Source organism: Typopeltis vanoorti, chromosome 25, assembly GCF_054136105.1.
Source record: "Typopeltis vanoorti isolate ZY-2024b chromosome 25, IOZ_Tvanoo_1.0, whole genome shotgun sequence".
In the NCBI taxonomy this organism is placed as follows: Eukaryota; Metazoa; Arthropoda; class Arachnida; order Uropygi; family Thelyphonidae; genus Typopeltis; species Typopeltis vanoorti.
The window spans coordinates 5,038,390-5,059,861 of record NC_143573.1 but is presented as its reverse complement, the minus strand read 5'-3'; the positions used below and the strand labels follow the sequence as shown (position 1 = coordinate 5,059,861).

General features: G+C 35.5%; 1 protein-coding gene across 1 annotated transcript in view; it reads right to left on the bottom strand.

Moving 5' to 3' along the window:
* Cndp2 (Cytosolic non-specific dipeptidase 2) overlaps positions 1-21,472 on the bottom strand; it is a 327,834-nt gene that overhangs the window by 11,340 nt on the left and 295,022 nt on the right. The window contains exon 15 of the mRNA XM_090414788.1: positions 5,778-5,944. Coding sequence (XP_090270914.1) covers positions 5,778-5,944 — 167 coding nt within the window. The remainder of the gene's footprint in view (positions 1-5,777; positions 5,945-21,472) is intronic.

Below are 21,472 nucleotides of genomic sequence, written 5' to 3'. Positions count from 1 at the left end.
AGCTTATTAACAGATTATTCAATTTTTGATTTTATGGTGCCCCTTTTGATTTTCTTGCTTGCATTTTCAAATAAACAATTTTCTTTTAAGATGGTGGTACCTCTTAAGTTATCTACCCTGTAGGCCCTAGGATAAATACAAAAATATATTTCTTGATTTTAGGCCCTTTCTTCTAAGGGAAAAAAAAAATGCCTTCATAAATTCACAGGAAAAAGACCCAGAGGAAGACCAAGATATAGGTGGATTGATATGGTAAAAAGTGCCTTAGAAGACAGAAATATAAGATCTGATAATGTTGGAATCTTTACAGGTAACAGATTGATTTGAAGGAAAATTGTAGATAGAAAGTTAGTAATGATGTAAATTTTTCATGTAGTATATACTATCATATCCTGTACGCCTCTTGAGGGTACACATCAGGAATTTGATGATGATAAACAGCAAATAATATAATCCATGCCCAACTTTCTTTTTGGTCAATGCAAATCACACATTTTTAAAATTAATTTGCTCAGAAAAATTCTAAGAATAGCATCTGAGAGTGGTACTGCATGGCAAATGATGTGAAAAGGGAAACTCTGCCTAATGTATACTCCCATTGATGCTGAATCCAACAGATCAGAATACATTTTTGTTATGAATAAGTAGTGGACAGTATCCACCAAATTCTTTACTATAATTTTGAAGTTTTAAAACCAGAAACACAAGCCTATGTAACTGTGTGAAAATGGCATGTATATCCATAGCAGTAGACTGCCTGAAAACCATTAAATTTGATTCAAGTCACCAACTAGATACACTTTTTCTAAGCCTTTCTTCAACCTGTTCTGAGTTAGTTGATATTTAGCAAAGGCAAGGAGGATTTTTTTCTCCTGGAAACTCAGATTTTAACCCACAACTCATGAAAACTGACCAGAGAATTGACACTATTTCAGACAATATAGCGGTTAGAAACCACAAGGTGGCAACAGTTCATCATGGTGCAGTATTGACAGCAGTAGAAAAGGATTAAAAACTAATTTTAATGCTTCAAATAGTTCATCTCTCACTGACACATCTTCAGGGAGTACAAATAACATTTGTAACACACAAAGACAACGCAATACTTAATGAAACATGTGAGTGATTCTAAAGTCCTATACAGGTGGTGTGCCCTCTATGGGCATTTGTAGGTGGACTAGGATGGTGTACTGGGACCTCTGATAATTATTTGCCAAATTTTGGGAAGTTTCATCTACTATCTGTTTAAATTAGGTTGATTTCTGAGTGCTGCTGAAGATTCCAAAAACAGTCTTTCCTCTTTAAATTTACTATGGTGGAACATGGTGATTTTCTTCCGGAAGATTCTATGAGTTGTATCCAATACATGGTGTACAAGGCCAGATTGATCTGTATCATGCACAGGCAGATATAATGCATCTGCCTGTACTCTCTGCCAAGAAGACTCAATTCATGTCGAAGGGAAGAAAGGATTAAAGGATGTACGAATGTGTCACCAATACACAAAATCACGTGCTTTCTTGTCTGTCACTTTACTAGCTTGATTTTTGTTGTTGCTTTTTTGCATTTTCTTCATATTTATTTGTATGATGGATCCAGAAAAACCAAGTTCTGGTATTAAACCTTTCAGTAGCACTTGCAAAAGAATATTGCATACTGTACTGATATTCTGCAAAAAAAGAATCGTTAGAAGGCAGTCTCCTTGTTCCATTTTCTCAGGCCACAAAACATGCAAGCAAAATTGTAGATGTATCAGAGTCGACTGTTAAAAGAATTCGTAGGGAATCAAAAGGTGGAGATAAGCCAAAATTTAAATCTCCTAAAAAAGAGAAAGAAAACCATCAAAAATGTAGCTTTGAACGATTTTGATGTAGACATTATAAGAACTATTAAAGAATTTTACATGGTCAAGATAAAAGTGCTGACTATTCCTAAATTCATCCCTGTGCTGAAAGAAAAAATTAATTTTCTTTGGAAAAGCAAAACTTTAAGGAAAATACTTTGTAAAATCTGATTTTGTTTCAATAAGTCACAGAATAAAAGGAAGCTTATCATGGAGCAAAGTGACACAGTTTTATCTTGAACACAGTATTTGAGAGCAATACATTTAGGGGATGAGAAAAGGTCAATTGTGTATCTAGATGAAGCTTGGATTGACATTAATTTAACTTTTGGAAAAGGTTGGCAATCTAAAGAAGAATGTGGAGTTTCAAACCTGAAATGCCTCACAACACATAATAATTTGGTGTACAGGTGGAGAAAAATTTTTTTTTAAACCAAATTCAAATATACTTTACAAAGCCAATTCAACAAGTGGAAATTACCATGGGCAAATAAATTCTATGATCTTTGAAACATTGGCAGAGGGAAAGCTGATTCCAAACCTTCCTAAAATATGGTTGTTATAATTGATAATGCTCCATATCACTCCATCCAACTGGCTCTCTGCAAATAACATTTCTCAACTTGGACAAAAGAACCTCAGCCCAAAACTAAACTATTTAAATTTGACACGATTCTCTCAAAGATCATGGATTCCTAGCTCTGATTATGTTTGGGCAGAAGTGAAGAATTTTATTTGTCATCAAAATGTAACAAGGGATATTGATATGTGGAACCTTTTTAAGTTTTCAGAACAGGTGATTAAAAGTATTACAGTTCAAAACTGAGGAAATATTGCTCTCGTGTTGCCTCATTGGAAAATATGTATTGGGCCAAACAGAATTATCGAAGAATTATACAAACCTTTGCTGATTAATGTAAATGAAAATGACAGTGATTCGGACACTGATTCAGATGACTAGGAACATTAAAAGGATTTGATAAAGGCATTTTTTTTAAAAAAAAATTTATGCATGGTTTTGTTAAAGAGTCACAAGTCATAAATAAATAATCAGTTTAGGACATTCAAGTGTCTGAGTTCTCTCAGCTGTAATTTTAGAATGCCTAAATGCATTTCAAAAAATTTCTGTCTCTCTGTATTATTTTTTTATACAAAACTTTCTTAAAAATAAATTTCGCTTACAATATTTTTTATTTTATACTTTATTTAATTTTGTTAATACTATATGTAAAATTTTTCAAATGTTATACAAGTAAAATATTTACCACTTTAAAAACTAGAATGTTCTAGTTTTTAAGAAAAGCTAATTTTCCAACATGTAATAATAAACAAACTCATCCCATCAAACGGGTTGATTACCCTATTATCGGAATTGATTCACCTTCTGCCATGTGCAGAAGTGCTGAAGGTTCTCTCATGTGGTCAAACAGTACATTTACAAACTTTACCATCACCACCCCTTTCAATAATATGGCATCATTAAAACCAACAGATAGAGACTATGATCTTTGTTCCAGTGGAACTTCTTTCAAACTGAACTTGACCATATACACAAAACTTCCTATCCAATGGCTACAGTGATTACAGAATTAAAAAAATCAGTTCATTCTTCATTCCTCGGCCATCGCTTCAGAAGGATTTCAGAAATGTCATCACCATCCCCTATGTCCGTGGAAAAGTAAGGTCTTTAAAAAAAAAAGTACAAGCTCTACCTACATCTTTTAAGCCCCACTGGAAACTTGCTACCCTTATGTGTTCTACCAAAGATCAGTCCCCTCCTCTCTCAGTGCCTGGAGTATATAAAGTATCCTGTTCTCGCAAGTTGGCTTACTTCAGACAGACAAGTAGATCAGCCACTATCCATTTAGATGAACACAAATCTTACATCTGCAATCATGACTATGGTCAATCTGTCCTTGCAGACCATGTATTGGATATAACTCACAGGATCTTCTGGAAGAAATCCACCATAGTAAATTTAAAAAGGAAAAACTGTTTTTGGAATCTGCAGCAGCACTAAGAAATCAACCTAATTTAAACAAATACAGATGCATAAAACTTCCCAAGTTCACATCCTAGGTCATCTACAAAATGCCCATAGAGGGTGCACCATCTAGATAGGATTTTAGAGTCATCCACTTGTTTTGTGTTGTCTTTGTGTGTGTTACAAGTGTTATTTGTACTCCCTGAAGATGTCTAAGTAACAGACAAAATATTGGAAGCATTAAAATTAGTTTTTAATCCTTTCCTAGTGCTGTCAATACTCCATTAAACTTCCAACATGATGTCTTCCCTGCACTTAAGCCTTAACACATGGATGGCAGCTGTTATTTGCTGTACTCTCCTTCCCAGATGCCTATAAAATCACAGGTAGTCTTGAGCCAGCTATCTGTGATTGGTTAACACATTCATTGCCAAGCACATGAGATCGCGTGATGCGAGTTCTCGCCAAGCGGCCGATCACGCGTTATCGCATGGTCATTGCTATCAAGTTTCTAAGCGGAATAGTATAGCGGCCACAGCGAAACGGCATGTAATATTTATATTGGCCACTATGGAAGGAATCGACTTTCGTGGAGTGGGGATGGCCGCCAGCCATTGTCTATTGTTTATGTTAGCCAGTGCGCACAGTGGCGGCGTTTGGACAAGGCGACAACGCGACGATTTTGATTAGTTATTCGTTGATTTAGTGTGCTTGAAGTTTGGTTTTTATTTATTTTGAGTTTTGTTTTTGTTTTTTTTTTTAGTAAGTTCCCTATAAATGTTGATTTTTGATAATTATTTTTTTCTATTTGTATGTTATTTTTAAAAATTCTATGTGATTATAAAAGACTGATAATTAAAGTTATAATTATTATATTTAAATGTTTTTTATTTGTAAAATATATAACTCACTTGAACGAATTACATATCACGCGATATCGCGTGATAATTTGGCCACCACGTGAAATTCCAATTTTCAGCTTGGCAATGAACGTGTTAAAGGTGGAAATTGGCTGCCCTTCCCAATATTCAAAAGTCAGGGTTAAATGCCTTGCCTACTCCCTTTGGGGAAGGAGAGGTATTAGTGGATTTTTAACAAAAATAAATATCATTATTTATTTATACCTATATTACATAAATATTATTTATATAATTTACTTGCTCTATATTGTAAATAATTTATATTCAGGCTCTAGAATATCTTAAAAATATATTTCATTCACAAATGCTGTGCTGTGAAATCTTATAATGCAACCCTCCAGCAAAGGTTGCATACATAGAGCCAATTAAACTTCTCTGGAGAGGAGGCTGAAATCAAGTTCCAAATAATTTAAGCACCACCGCAGAGCAATTGGTGGAACATTGCACCCTTCAGTTGGAAAAACTTGCTTTCAGTTCTTGTCATGAGAGGAATCTTTATGGGCTTTTTCAATTCAATGCAAGTTAGTGGAGTTTTTTTCTCCTGGAAACTCGGGTTTTCATCCTACATACAGACATATCAACCATGAGAACACAAGAAATTTACAAACAAAAAATACTGTTGTTGGTGGTAGTAGTAGTGTTGCATGTAGTTGGAGAATTGAGTAATAGGGGAGGTGAGATATCTGCAGCAGAGTAGAGTGCTCTCCTGCAATGAGTCCTTGGAGGTGTCATGTAATAAGCATTCTGAATTTTTTTTTTTTTGTCACGTGAGGGCTGTACAGTCAGTTATCCCCAGTGAGTGTCATTTGCTAGATGCCACCCTTGGATATTTATACTGAAAAACAAATCTGGTAAAGAAATATTTTACAAAATTAACTATCAGAAACTTTTTTTTTGTTCTCACGGATTTGCTATAGAGAGTCCACTGTATATAAGCATAAAATGCTTAATATGTGGTGATAATTACACAAAAAAAAACTAATGCAAAGTAAACATTAGTAAAAAGATACTCATGAAGAAAACTACTTACCCCTTGAATATAATTATATATGTCCAGCTTCTCATTCTGAGAATGGGCACCATCATCTGCACTACCAACAGGAAGTAGCATTACATTTTTACCTGTTGCTTCCTGAAGCGTCAGCGTAACAGGAATGCTTCCTCCCTCACGAGTCATATCTGGATCAACTCCAAACACTGCAAACCATTAAATTTAAAAAATATAATAGCAGTTCTATAGTTATACAGCACACAGAAAGTATGTTATTTGCTATACATATACATGTCAGTAAACATTGATAATCCAAAAAATATGAAAAAGCAAAGTCGCTATGGGTTTTGGGATCTTATATAGACTGCAGTAAATCCTTTATTTACACAAATCTCAATATACTTTTACACAATTTCGCCCATAATGACGGATGTTACTTTTCTGCAAACATCTTCTACTACATACTAATAACCATTTTCTAGCATATATGACAAAAAGTAATTAAGGTAATAAGCTAGTTTAAGACATTTAATATTTCATAACTGCTTTTATTATTAACAAATTTCTTCAAATTAGTCTTTGTTTAGCCTGATTATTAGTACTTTTTTTTTGAATTTTCTAAAATAATCATAATTAGAACAGTATGCCTTTGTCTTGGGTTTCTTATGGATAATTTTTCCACTTTCTGCTTCAAATAAAATCAAAGATAAATGCCTCTTTCACAAATATTTTATTTACATGACCAAATCATCTTAGATTAGCTTGGCTTCAGTGGCGGCCCGTGAAGTTTTAAGTGGGGGATGCCGCCTATACAAAATAATTTTTTTTTAATTATTTTATATAGCCACCCCCCCCTCACTTAAAACTTCATGGGCTGCCATTGCTTGGCTTACACTCTAGAAAATGTTCCCCTCCCCCCTTTCCAATTTAAAACATGGTTCTGCTAGTGATGCCATTTGTTCATGCCTTTTCCTCAAAACTCATAAACTAACTTATTTCTATCTGATTCTCATTGTACACATTGTTGTATAATGCCAATTTCTTGTTGGAGCTAATCATCTCTCTTCCACATAAATTTACTCGTTATCTTTACTAAAAACTGTATAACAGGCAGTAATTTTTCTATTTTCCAGTCTATTTTAGCAGGTTTGATTCTTTTCTTTCTGATTTTCATGTAAAATTTGTACACCAATTATTTAATTTGGTTATAGACTCAAACAGACAGTTTTCCCATCACCACAGGAGTCTGACAGGGAGATACTCTGGCCCTATATCTCTTCATTGCAGTGATTGACTATATTTTTAAATTAATGCAAGTTAAATCTGGAATTCTTATCAAAGACCCATATATAGACACATCTGAGCTTTGCAGATGATATAATCCTCACTAACTCCAACATTACAGATGCCCAAAACCACTTCAACAGCCTTAGGAGAACTGCAGAAATATTTGAACTAAAAATAAACTCCCAAAAAAACAAAGATATTAAAACATCAGATAGATGGGCACATCTATATAAATCAAAATGATCACCTTGAAGAAGTAGAGGAGTTTCTATACCTTGGATCACACATCTCAGATTCCTTAACAGACATTAAAACAAGAAAACAGAAAGTACTGCAGCTCCACAGAAGTCTTAATAAAGTATGGAAGTCAAGCAGAAATATCCTGGATTACTCCTTAGAAGACCACATATTCCCAACTCTACTATATTAGATGAAACCCAACGAGATCCTCTAGTCAGCACTGTTCAAAGAAGCCAAATAAAATGGCTCAGCCACAACGTAGACATCCATCCTTTGTACCCTTCGATGCTCTGGTCCTCTACACCCCTACAGATGGAAAAAGAAAAAGAGGCAGATATTCTCCACATTTCCCCCTAACTCTGTGCATCAGAGATCAGTCAATTAGCATATGACAGAGAAGTCTGGTTTTCCTTCACGTCATAACAACCTTCAAGTCCTATCTTAGTGTACAGAGACTATTTATTTGTTTTGATTGGTTTCCCTATTTATAATTGTAAAATTATAAATAAATGATGATGATGGCGATAGACTCAAAAACTTGGAGCAGATGTATTGTAGACACTATATATATATTAAAAATTAATGATATACTGACTAACACCAAGAAAGGTAAGAAAAACTTTAATATAACACGACTAGTTTCATCGGAACGCCGACTTCTTCTGGTGTGTAAATAATAACAAAAAAACTGGAAAAATAATAAGGTAAAAAACATGGACTTCTTCAATTAACAAAATAGGAATAGCAACAGTTATATTTGAACTGGTGTCTGCGTGGCAGGACTAGCGCGAGTTGTAAGTGGCAACTGATTCGAAAGCGCCAAAACTCAATCAGTGCACTGTGGGTGTCAGGCAAACTGTAGCTTAAATTGTTGTTTATGTGTGATGGGTCCAGAACTATTTCCTTTGATTCTACGATGTGTCTCTCAAATTCGTCACCATATTTATAGATATTGGTCATAAGATTCGTATAATTAGAGTTAGCAGAGAAAAGAACATTACTGGAGAGTGCGCTTGCATGGGTTCTTTTGTAAGAGATGTCACGCTGGTGTTCCTCACGATGTAGTGAAATAGACTTATCAGTCTGTCCATAATAAGGTTTACCGCAGTTGCAGACAACTTTATACACTCCTGGAAACTGAAGCTGGTTGTATTTTGGTTTGGGGTGACTCAGAAAAGAAAGAAGTGTGGTGAAGTAGGTTTTAATGTTGAATTTCTTCATTATTTTTGCCAGTTTTGGAGATAGAGAGCTTATGAACGACAATTGGATGTGAGTAATGGGATTGGAGTTATTATTGGAGTCTTTCAACCTCTTGTCTATGGGATCAATATATATATATATATATATATATATATATATATTGTGAATAGTATTGACTCAGCTTGTAGACATTTTAAAAATTAATGATATACTGACTAAGAACACCGAGAAAGGTAAGAAAAACTTTAATATAACACGACTAGTTTCGTCTGAACGCCGACTTCTTCAGGTGTGTAAATAATAACAAAAAACTGGAAAAATAACAAGGTAAAAAACATAGACTTCTTAAATTAACAAAATAGGAATAGCAACAGTCATATTTGAACTGGTGTCTATGTGGCAGGACTAGCGCGAGTTGTGAGTGGCAACTGATTCGACAGCACCAGAACTCGATCACTGCACTGTGGGCGTCAGGCAAACTGTAGCTTAAATTGTTGTTTATGTTTGATGTGTAGGATGCAAATAAGGACTGGCTTACATTTTTTTTTAAAGGGTTACAGGTTGTAGTTGAGTAATTGTAGTAGTTCTAGAGGACAGAGGTAGACGGAATAAGAAGGATATGAATAAAAGCAGGTTCGGAGGATTTGCAGTTGCACAGTAAAGGGGTGCTGGGTAGCTGCAGCTCTTGTATTAACATGTGCAACAGAAAGTGGAAGAATAATGTTGCCAATTCACTGGAGCAGTGAGCATGGAAATACCTGGAGAATAAACACTATGCCTGTGAGATAGAAATTGAAGTGAGTCTGCAAGCAAGGGATCATCTATGAGCCTAATTGTACACCTCTGAATGCCATCAAGGATATTAAGGAAAGTTTTAGGGACACTATTCCAAACATTTGAGCAGTATTCTAAACATGGACAGATAGTGAACAGTTGGCTGGGTGTAAAATATGTTCTTGATGAAAGAGAATGCCAAGTTTCTTGGATGCTAAGGAGGCTATTGATGTGATGTGTTTATGTCAGGAAAGGCTGGAGGTAAATGTTCATCAAAGCAAAGAGATCCGATCTTGTCTGGTGATTTGTGTATTACTAAAGATAAGGGTAGGTCAGCTGGGATCTCTTTTGCATAAGAAAAAGCAAGACTGTGCTTTGGTGGCATTGAACATGAAGTTGTCTTCACTCCATTGAAGGACAGTATGTAGATCAATGTTTAAGTTGTGGTTAATCTTGTAGTCTGGAATGTCAGAATACTGCATAGTTTGTCAAATGAGTAGGATGAGTGAATAGTACTATTGTATGCAAAGCTGTAGATCGGATGTGGTTATTGTGAGCAGGTCATTAGGAGAAAGAAAGTAGGTGACAGGACAGAGCCTTGAGACACCTGCATTGGTGGTGAAGCTCAAAGAGAGGAGCCTTCTCCCATGACTTGCAGAGAACGACCAGAAAGAAAGCTGGCTACTCGATTACAGAGAGTGGCAGGGAAATTGAAGAATGGCAATTTTTTTAATAGGCCTCGATGCCACACATGGTCAAAAGCTTTGGAAATGTCAATGGCAACAGCATGAGTTTCTCCAACCTTTCCATGGTACATATTCAGTGGTGGGTGATGTAATCTACAAGGTCAGCTCTGGATCTTGGATGGCGGAATACGTACTGGTGGTCACTGATTAATTTGTGGGCCTCTAAGTAGTGGAAGAGTTGGCTTTGATGAAGAGCCACTCTTAGGCCAGAGGAAGAGAGAGAGAGAGAGAGATGGTGATAATTGGTTGGTAGACTTCTATCAACCTTTCTTGAAATAGGATGGATATGAGATAACTTCCATGCATTGGGATAAGTATCAGATATGTATAATAAATTACAGAGATGATGCAGGATGGGTGTTAGCTCTGGAGCACAATGTTTGAAAGCAATTGGGAAGAAGCCATCAGGACCAGTAAACTTTTTTTAGTATCCAAGTTATTTAGTAGTTTTCCGATGACTTTTTGTTGAAAAACTATAGGAGGCATACGATGCTTGGATTCCAGTATGGTAGGAGGTGATTTCCCTTGGTCTAAGTGCAGGAGTTTGAGGAAAAGAGTGATGCTAAGAGGTAAGCTTTATCTTTGAAGTAATAGTCGTGCCATCAGGATGAGACAGAGGTGCAAGTGCAGGAGAGCAGAGTTGCATCCAACAGCCTTAGCAAGTGACCAGAAGGCACTGCTTCCATTTGGACAGGAGGTAAGTTTTCTGCTGGTGGCCTTTATGAGATCAGATTTGGATCTGATGACCGATTTGCATCTGTTGCATGCTTTAATACAGGCAAAGTATGAAGCTGGAGTTCTTGATACAAGTCACATGCCGTAAGCTGAATTTTTTTCTTTGACTGTGATATATTTTCAGTTGAACCAGGGCTTGGAAAGTGCATGTGGATTATGGGTTGAATTGGGGGGGGGGGGGGGGAGAAAAATGCTTTCATACCAGTGAGAATGAAAGCAATAGCCAGACCAAGGAAAGGAGGAGTAGAAATTCCAGAGGTAATCCCAATTGGCTCCTTTGTAGTGCCAGAAAATGTGAGGAGTGTTTGGAGGAGGGATGTTCTGTGAGAGAGAGGAGATTACAAGATTGTGGTCTAAGTTGCTGAGAGATGAGGTAACCTCTATGGTATCTGGAAGAACTGATCAAAAAGAGATCCCAAGTATTAGGAGAGTGAAGAGGGTTATCAGGGATTTGAGTGAATAGATGTACAATTTGTGTTAGGTCATCACTTACAGCAAAACCTCTGCTTTTCATCCTGCTTGGTCGGTGGTGTTGGAGTAAGGAAGCCAGTTGGAATTGTGGACAGTGAGGTCATCCAGGAAGATGACCTCACTATTTGGATAGTAGGTGATCATGTTTCATGGAGAGGAATGTAAAGAGAGATCCGAGTTATTATTAACGTTTGGAGACTGGTAAATGCAACAAATGAAAGTTACTAAATGGGGCAAGGAAACCTTGAAAATCTGTCTTGAGGATAAGATTAATATCCTCTAGTTAAATATCAGCTATATTTTTCTTCTTTAATAATAACATTTGAGCATCTATAGCTCAGTCAGTATAGATGAAGCCCTTTGGTCAGAAAGACCTGGGTTCGATTCCCGTCAGTGATGTGAGGAAACTTTATCTGGTCTCTTTCAACTAAAGGTGAGTTAGCCAGTCTCATACAGAAGTAGGTGTTTTTTCACCTGGAAACTCTGGCTTTTTGTCCCCCAAAACAGGCAAACTGGCCTGTGAACACACTCATCTACAGACATAGGACACACTGGGACGCATAGGGCTAACCACCTTATCCTCGATATGGTAGCAGTTAAATGTAGAAAATTCAACACCACAAGGTAAAAGAGGAGGGAAGGAATAATAATAAGAATAATAACATTCATACAGATTGTTAGTAATCGTATAATCCTGTCTTAACATGAAACCATCTTTAAGTATATACTTTACGTCTAGCTGATTTGCAATCTAAGTAGAACCTACATATTGGCCTGCATAAGATTTTCGATGTACGCTATACCAATTTAGTGGCTGGAACACTGTTACCCTTAAAACCTTACGCATTTTCTGAGATAAACACCCCTTAGAGACTGATTTGCATTATTGATTTCTCCACTGTTTGTTGGCATAAAATCAATGATTATCCTTCAATTTTGAACTTCCATTTTTTTCCCCCCTAGTTTTATCTTGGTTATGATTGTGTAAATCTATCTTTAATGTTCAATGGGAAAATTCCTTAGTTTTATTTTGTTCCTTACAAATTTTTTTATGATGAAAGCTATTCATCTGGTATTTGATCTTCAAGCAGGCTTTCTGAAATAAGCAATCTCTCAAATGTCTTGCCTTCAAATGAATAAACCTTAACAGTGCCCACAAAAATACATAATGCAGAACAAAATAATAACAGGTAAGTAAATGACGTGAGTCATCAGTAAGGAGAATTATCTATTAAGTGGATGCTCACTTCTGGAGAGAAGATGGCAATTGACTTTTTTGGAAGATATCTGATACACAATCCCAAATGTGAGAAGGACTCTAAGGTTGGGTGAATTTGCAATTCAGATGGTATTAGGAATAAGAGTTTTACAGGCGAGTCTAGAAAGGAAAAGGGCAACAAATCATTTGGAGGAAATGGATGTGATGTTTTTTTTTGCCAGGATAGATTAGAGGTATAAGAAGTATATCTTGGTTAGAGATCTCAAGTAAGGAGAACTGAAGTGAAATCTTTTTTGAGAAATAAAGGCCTATGCTTTGGTAGCAGTCAAATTGAAAAGGATGCCTGTCTTCATCCTATTTGAGATTTATATAAAAATATCTGGCTCCCACCCATTAAAGATTTTTATGTAAACCTGTAGTACATAGTACTGTGCATGGGTTGAGGATTTTTTTAAAAATTTTTTATTAATTTTATATAATTTTGTATTTATTTTTTATATGGTGTGGAAACTGTACTCTACTGACCAAACATGAAAATTTTTCAAGCCATTTCAGGCCTCCAATAAGCAGGATGGAAGTCACAATGGGTCACAAGCATTCTTGCACATGGTAGGATTCAAACTCCACAGCTACTTCACTGGAGAGCAGATACACTAACCATTCAGCCAACCAAGAAAATCAGTATTTAAGGCATCGATTACAGAAACTTGCATCAGTTTGACAGTTTGAAACTTGAATTATTTAAGCACTATAACACTTGCCAAACAAAGAGAAATGGAGTATACTGTCATCAACAAACTATGAATAGGATTTGAAGTTGGTGAATGAAGGTTATATTAATGTATAGGAGGAAGAGCATGGGTAAAAGTATGTATAAAGTCCTGCAGTAGTGGTGAGGAATTCTGAAGAGATGCACCCAGCTACCATAACAGAGAATAAACTAATCTATTTGCATAGAGCAGAAGGCAGAATCCCTGGAAATTACCTACAGCCACCACCAGGTCCTCTAAATCTCACCATAGTGCATTTGCCTAGAGTAGTGTTTCTCAAAGTGTGGGGTACACGAAAGGTCTTCAGGTCACGTACCCCCTGGGGTACGTGACCTGAAGACCTTTCGCGTACCCCAGATCAGAGAGTATATGGCAATTTTCGACTATGCATTATTAACGCATGGAATCATTACTAAGAAAAAAGAATTAATTTAAATGTATATATTTCTTAATAAATTATATATATAGAGGGGGGGGGAATATATATATATACAGGGTGTTTGGGATAAATTTGACATATTTATAATTAATTATATTTTTCCGTAAGTTACATGTATTAACACACACTTCTCTTCATTTAAAAGTTTGGACCCTTCTTCATTCATATACAAGATGTCAGAAAGGATGGATAGCTGGAACCCACCTGAATCATGGAAGAGAATAACTTGTATCATGATGATTCGTGCCCGCCATCAAAATAAGGATATTACGACTGCTGCCCAATGCTCCCTGAATACAGTAAAAACAATCAGGCATGAACTAGAGACTTGCAATGGTGACTACGAGGATGTAGCAAGAAGAAAGATCCCTAGCAGACGATCTGATTGCGTTCGTACAGCAGAATTCCTCGCAAATCTGCAGGAACAGGTGTTGAAGAACCCTGGCATTGGAATTCGGGCTTTGTTCGTGGAGTTGCTAACTGTAGTCAAGCCCTGGATAACAAGGGTAGCCAATGGTAGGCCGTATGTATGGCAGCAGGATTCGGCCCCTTGCCACACCTCTGGGAAAAGTCAAAAATGGTTGTCTGAAAATTTCTACGACTTCACCAGTCCAAATGTTTGGCCTCCAAACTCCCCAGACCTTAACCCCATGGATTATTTTGTATGGGGCGCAGTTGAAAAAAGACACCAATCGCACTTCCAGTAATACAAAAGCCCAGTTAATGGATAAAATTAAAACAGTTTTTGCGGCCCTTCCCAGGGAGACTGTAGCATCAGCTTGTTCGAGGTTCCGAAGCAGAATTGAAGCTGTGATCGATGCTAATGGTGGTTATTTTGAGTAAATCTTGTTGATAGTATTGTAATTAACTCTGCCTGTAATGTTTTTTTGTCAATTCATTAAATTTAATAGATACAAAGAAGATTTTCTTTTTCCTTACGAAACTGTCAAATTTATCCCGAACACCCTGTATATATATATATTAAATTATATTATGTATGAATTCTTCTACTCAAATTGCGAATTACTATTGCCCTGACATTCATGTTGGGGCAATAGTAACTCGCTCCCTGCGGTAAACAAAACACCCTCCGTAACAGCTACTATACTGCAGATGCACAAAAAGCAATTCATTTTATTATGTTCCTGAATAAGTTACAGAGACATTTGCAGGCTGTGTAATACATTTCTCAACAAATAGCACAATTAGAGACAACTGGAATAAAAACGGCACTAACTAATGAATCACATGTCCCATCCCACAGGAACTGCTGTATAGACTCAAGCAAAACCATATGTTGCCAATGTAACATATGGTTTTGTTTGACACCATCCTCCACCGTGAACGTGTTAAAACTAAGAAATATATAGTGAACGTGTTGCAGATATCATACAATTCGGATGAAGAGAATTAGCATTTCAACTCAATTGTCGGCTTGCTTTTGTCACTACCGCACCAATCATATGCACGTCACTCTGCTTTCACTTCTCATTAGTCATTTGTGAAGGATTGTTCCTTACGTATCTCAAGACTTGTAAATTACTGGTAATTTTTGCTTGAAATAACGGGAAAGAAGATGATGTTATTTGGGTAGATGACTTTGACAATACACACAAGGAAACTGCTTTCAAGGCCGGAAGTAGTGATGGTGAATAGGAGCTTCTTGGTAAGTCATACCCATTTTCATTTATTCCCCTGAAAACTTTAGTTTCAGAAAATCCTCACATATATCTTGCACCATGATTTTGTTGCTTTAAGTTTGGGGGAAAAAATGCAAGTAATATTTGAGTAAATAAGGTAATTTTTTTAGCTTTCAAATTCTTAAGTACGGCTTTTATGTTGGAACATGGTGTTAGTAATAACCAGTCCATGTCCTGAGCAGAAATCCAACAGATATTTGCCATTATTATTTTTCCTTTGCTCTTTTTTCCAAATTTTCCCAAAATATTTTTGTATGTCTCACAATCATTTCCTACTCTGCTATTTAGATCCCCAACTTTTCATTTTTCATTGTGTCAGTTGCTTTTTCTAAAGCATCAAAAAATTCCTCCACTTCTATCTTAGTAGAGCCTTCTGTGGGACCATAGGCACAAATAAGTCTCATTGTTCAGTTCCCCATTCTCATATTTGCCCACATTACTCTACTTGAGACTGACTGCCATTCAAGAAGATTAGCCTCATATTTTGTGTTGAATAGTATGGCTACTCCTTCTTTTCCTTGATTGTCATTGCCTGAATATAACATTTTGTATTTATTGCTCAGAAAGATCTCACCAGTTTTTGTCTTTTTGTTTCAGTCACCCCTATTATGTCGATCTGGTACTTATCTAATTCCTCAGCTAGCTCCATTTCTTTGCCATTCAGGCTTCTTACGTTGATAGTACCGATCTTTAACTCTGGTGATGTTGAGTTGGGGTTTGTTTTTAGATTTGTTCCAGTAGCTGACTTTTTGCTGTTCACCCTGGTTCCCTGGCGAAAACAACGGGGGCCTTGTTTAACCGGGCGACTCCCCAGCCGGCATGAAATTTTGTCATGTTGTACCATCATTTTTTATTTTGGTTTAACCAATAAGAATACAATTTGGTCAACTAAATCCCAAATTGCCAGCCCATCCTCGTTCGTTCAGTATCCAAGTAGATACCCAACAGGGTGCACCACGAGATGGTGAGGATTGGACATTAGGTCAGAAGCCCTGGTCGGTTCTCCGCATTCCTTTAAAGGCTATGTGGAGGTCTCCTCTCAGTTATACAGCTTTGACCCTTAAGCACCCCTTTTGTTTACATGTACATCTAAATTCAAATAAAATAGACATTTACAATGAAATATACTTATTTTATAAGGGGGTACTTGGAAATAATGAAAATTTAAGAAGGGGTACACAGATATCTGAAGTTTGAGAAACACTGGCCTAGAGTAACAATAGCCTAAAGACCTGCTGTGATGTGAGGATGGCAGAATCCATATTGATGATTGATAATTAACTGGAATACTTGCAAGTAATAAAGAAGTTAGCTGTTGATGAGCTTCATTGTTTTTGAGAGCAATGAGAGCACAGCCTAAATATTATAAGATGTCATCTTCTAGGAATCTAACATAGTCTTCACTATTTTTTTTTTTTTTTTTTTGGAATAGACCGAATATAGCCTTGCTTCTATGCTGAGAATGCCAGATGTGCATAATAGTTTGTACAGACAATACAGGATGGGTGTTAATTTAGAGCAAAACTAAGGTGATAACTTCTGGATTAAGAGACTGGTTGGCGAAAGATGAGGAAGGCATGCAATGAGCTGTTCCTTGTATAGGAGAAATGATTTTCATTGGTCATTTGTACAAGTGCTGGAGGAAAAGGTTGATGTAAACAGATCAGTTGCATCTTCGAATGATGTTACAATGGCAACATTTGCTAGTGAGAAAGGTGAAAAGCTTGACTGCCCTTTAATTATTTAATTAAATCAGGGATATGCCTATGACATCATCTGAACACAACTATAATGACTGTAAGGCCTATTCAAAGTTTTGAAAAGAAATCATGATTAACTGTTCATTTATTTATTTATTTATTTTTATTAGACTATAGTGAATTGCAAAAAACTTGTTTCTTTTGAACACTGAGAGTGTGTTTTGTTTACTCAACTGCAAGAAAATAACATAGGATATATGACATGCTAATTTTGAATATGCGATTAAGTGAGATTAAAATTAAATAAAGCAAATTTAACAGTTATTGAAGTGTATGCCCCCAAAGAAAGAAATGACTTTTACACACAGTTACAAGGAATATATGAAAAATTAAATAAAACAGACAATATGATTGTAGCTGGAGACCTTAATGCCAGAATAGGAATGAAAAAATATTAATATAGAAAAATTTGGAGAACCAACAGTAAACAAAAATGGAAACTGACTCACTGATTATAAAATAATTTAAAAATAATGAATACATTCTACAAACATAAATATACATGAATGATATATGCACGTAAACACAAGGAAGATATTTAATTAACCAAATATTTCGGTCTGGAAATAGCAGACCATCTTCAGTGGTATTTTATTACAAGAACAGTTTTAAAAAAAAATACAAGCTAGAATACTAACAATAGATCGTTAAAAACAGAACACGCCGCGTGATGTTATATCACTAAGTATTAAGTATAAAATGGAATATTTTGACGTAGAGACATGATTGAAAAAAAAAAATTAATGAGTAATCTTGATTAGACTTTCCCAGATTTTTGATATAGATATACAGTCATTACGATTCAGATTGGGACAATGGAGCAAGGCCTCCACGCTTTCCTTGAATAAACGTTTAAACCTGTAACGGGATTATGTAAAAAGCGAGTCCTGGAACATTTATAGGTTCGAACGTTTGTTCAAGGAAAGTGTGGAGGCCTTGCTCCATCGTTCCAACCTGAATCATAATGACTGTATATCTATATCAAAAATCTGGGAAAGTAATCAAGATTACTCATTATTTTTTTTTTTTCCAATCATGTCTCTACTTCAAAATATTCTGTTTTATACTTAATACTTAGTGATATAACATCACGCAGCGTGTTCAATTTTTAACGATCTATTGTTAGTATTCTAGCTTGTATTTTTTTTTAAAACTGTTCTTGTAATACCACTGAAGATGGTCTGCTACTTCCAGACCGAAATGTTTGGTTAATTAAATATCTTTCTTGTGTTTATGTGCATATATCATTCAGTCTTATGTCACAAGTATCCCTAAAACAGCAAATATAAATATACATGACATGTAAGAGGACAGAAATCAATAATAGACTACTTTATAGCAAATGAAAAAAGCAGCAAACCTCTTCTTAGATATTAAAGTCAGGAGAGGACTAGAAATAGATACAAATCATTATTTAGTGCAGGCAAAATTAAGATTTTCACCAAGTTAGTTACAAAAAATACAAAAATATAAACAAACTAGAGAAACAAAATCTAATTACAAAGTAAGACTACTAAACAATTTAAGTATAAGAAATTTATACCAACAGAGGATTAATAACTACTTAAAAAAAAATACAAGAAAATTAAGACATTGAGAAAGAATGAAATAATATAAAAGAAATTATTACATAAGCAGCATATAAAAGTCTAGGAACACACAAAAAATATGGTAAAAATAAAAAATTACATATGGGACAATAAAATAAAAATCTGGCCTTTACAAGATGGTTAAGTAACAAAAAACAAGAAGATGAAATTGAATATAAAAAAAAGATGAGCAATAGCCAAAAGAAACCAGAAAGCTGGGAAAATTTTGTATATCTAGAAAATGATATATACAAAATAAGACCCAGTGCATATAAAATACTAAAGCACATGAATGTAGATAATGAATGAAAAAAAAAAAAAAAGCAAATATAAATTGTGAAATAGATTTAAAAGAATTCTTGGATTACTTTACAAAACTTTGGACAGATAATACTAACATCAAAAAAAAAAAAAATTACACCATAAACTTACAAAATGCTTAAAATGATATAATAACAATGAAAGAATTAAAGGACAACCTAAGTAAAATAAAGAATGAGAAATCAGCAGGAGAAGATACAATAAACTCCGAACTATATAAATCTGTTGGAAAAAATTTTCAGAGATTATTCAAATTTTTAAAATATATACAAATGGAAAAATACCAAGAGAATGGAATACAAGTATAGTAATACCTATCTTTAAAAGGGGAAATGAAACAAAACCTGCTAATTACAGAGGTATTAGTTTCATGATACATGCTGCAAAATATATAGTAGAATAATGAAAAATTGAAAATATTGCATGAAAAATATTATTAAAATGTCAAAATGGATTTAGAAAAAGAGTCTACGATGGATGTAGCTTTTTTTTGTTTAAAACTACTTTTAGAGAACTGTATACTATTATATTAATTAAACTTTAATTAATACTTCCTATATTTCGGTAATGTTACATTACCATCTTCAGGGAACATAAAAAATAATGATATGTGCACACAGGCACTAACATTGAACAAATTATTATTATTATTACGGGTATCTCCATGGAGTCAGTAGACTCATCGCGGGAGACCCAAACTAGCAAAACAATATCTGTCATATCTCTTCTTGAATTCATTTACAGATGAAGAGCTCACAACAAAGTCAGGCAATGAATTCCACTCATTCACCACCCTCCAGGCAAAAAACCTTGTTCTGACACCTTTGTTTACCACACTCTTCTTTAATTTCCAGAGATGACCTCTTGTTCTTCCATCACTATCACACAGCTGAAATATTTCCCCTGCATCAATCCTATAAAAACCTTTTAGTAATTTGAATGTTTCTATCATATCCCCTCTTCTTCGCCTATCAGCCAATCTCTGCAATCCACAAGCTCTCAATCTATCAATGTAGGGAGCATTTTTTATATCACTCACCAACTTGGTCACTCTTCTCTGAACCCTCTCCACAGCCTCCTCATCTCCAAGGAATCCAGGTGACCAGACCTGAGCACAGTAATCCAAATGTGGAAGTATCAATGCTTTATAAAGGGGAATAATAACCTCTTTATCTCTGGATGTCAGTGTGTTCCTCAACAACCAAGTAATCCTATGTGCAATCTTGGACACCTTAGCAATGTGTCCTCTGAACTTCATCTCCTTATCTACCAATACCCCTAAGTCCCTAGCCTCATCAATCTCTTGGAGTACCTTTCCATCTATGTAGTACACAGCTGGTAATCTTTTAATCCCAAAATGCAAGACTTTACACTTTTCCACATTGAACTGACATCCATTTTCTTTTGCCCATTTTACCAGCTTATTTAAATTCTCCTGCAAACTTTCAACATCAGCTTGATTTTTTATTGCACTACACAACTTTGCATCATCAGCAAACAACTGAATATCTCCCTTTAAGCCGTTTCCTATATCATTTATATACAAATTAAACAACATTGGCCCAAGCACAGAGCCCTGAGGCACACCACTGGTCACCTGCCTCATTCTGGACTCGGCTCCTCCATACACCACCTTATGGTATCTCTCCCTGAGCCATTCTCCTATCCATATCACCAATTTAATATCCATTCCCATCTGCTCCAATTTGCGTAACAGTGTTCTATGGGGTATCCTGTCAAAATGACAAAATTACTAAAAGGTTTTTATAGGATTGATGCAGGGGAAATGTTTCAGCTGGGAGCTAGGCTAGAAATACCAAGATTTAGTCATACCGAGCTTGTAAGTATTTCGCCAAATATGGCTGAAGACAACTGAAGTTGATGCTAGAGTCCTAAAAGGTGCCACCTAGTGGGCTAAATTGGGTAGTAGTCTTGGCTAACAGATAAGCTTAGGTGTTGATGGTTATTCATAACTTATTTTTCACGGTATTAACACCACCACACAATTTTATCAAAGAGATGTTTTATTAACTGCTTATATTTCACTGATTTTCAACTCAGCATCATCAGAGCACAACACACTTGTACATGCAACAGTGAGTGAGTGAAAATATAATTGCAATGGACAAAAGATCTAAAATCCTATTTTTGGTGCCCTTTAACGGGAAAAAAAACAGCTATGCAGGAGTTTCTCTTAGGATAACAGTTGCCCAAATTTTTGGCAAATTAATGTAACCATATTTGTTAAGGTTGGGAGAATTCTTCAAAGCCATTGCTGACTCAAAAAATAATCTTTCAGATCTGTAATGACTCCTAAATAGCACATTCGTTTTCCTTCATCTAATCCTGTGTGAAGGAATGTCCAAAGCGTGGTCTGCCAGTCCCGACTTGCCATAGTAATAGTAGTGAATGTATTTTACATGTTCTTCCAGGTGGATGTTAACTAATCTTCCTGTTTGCCCATAATAAGCCAAGTCAGAGTC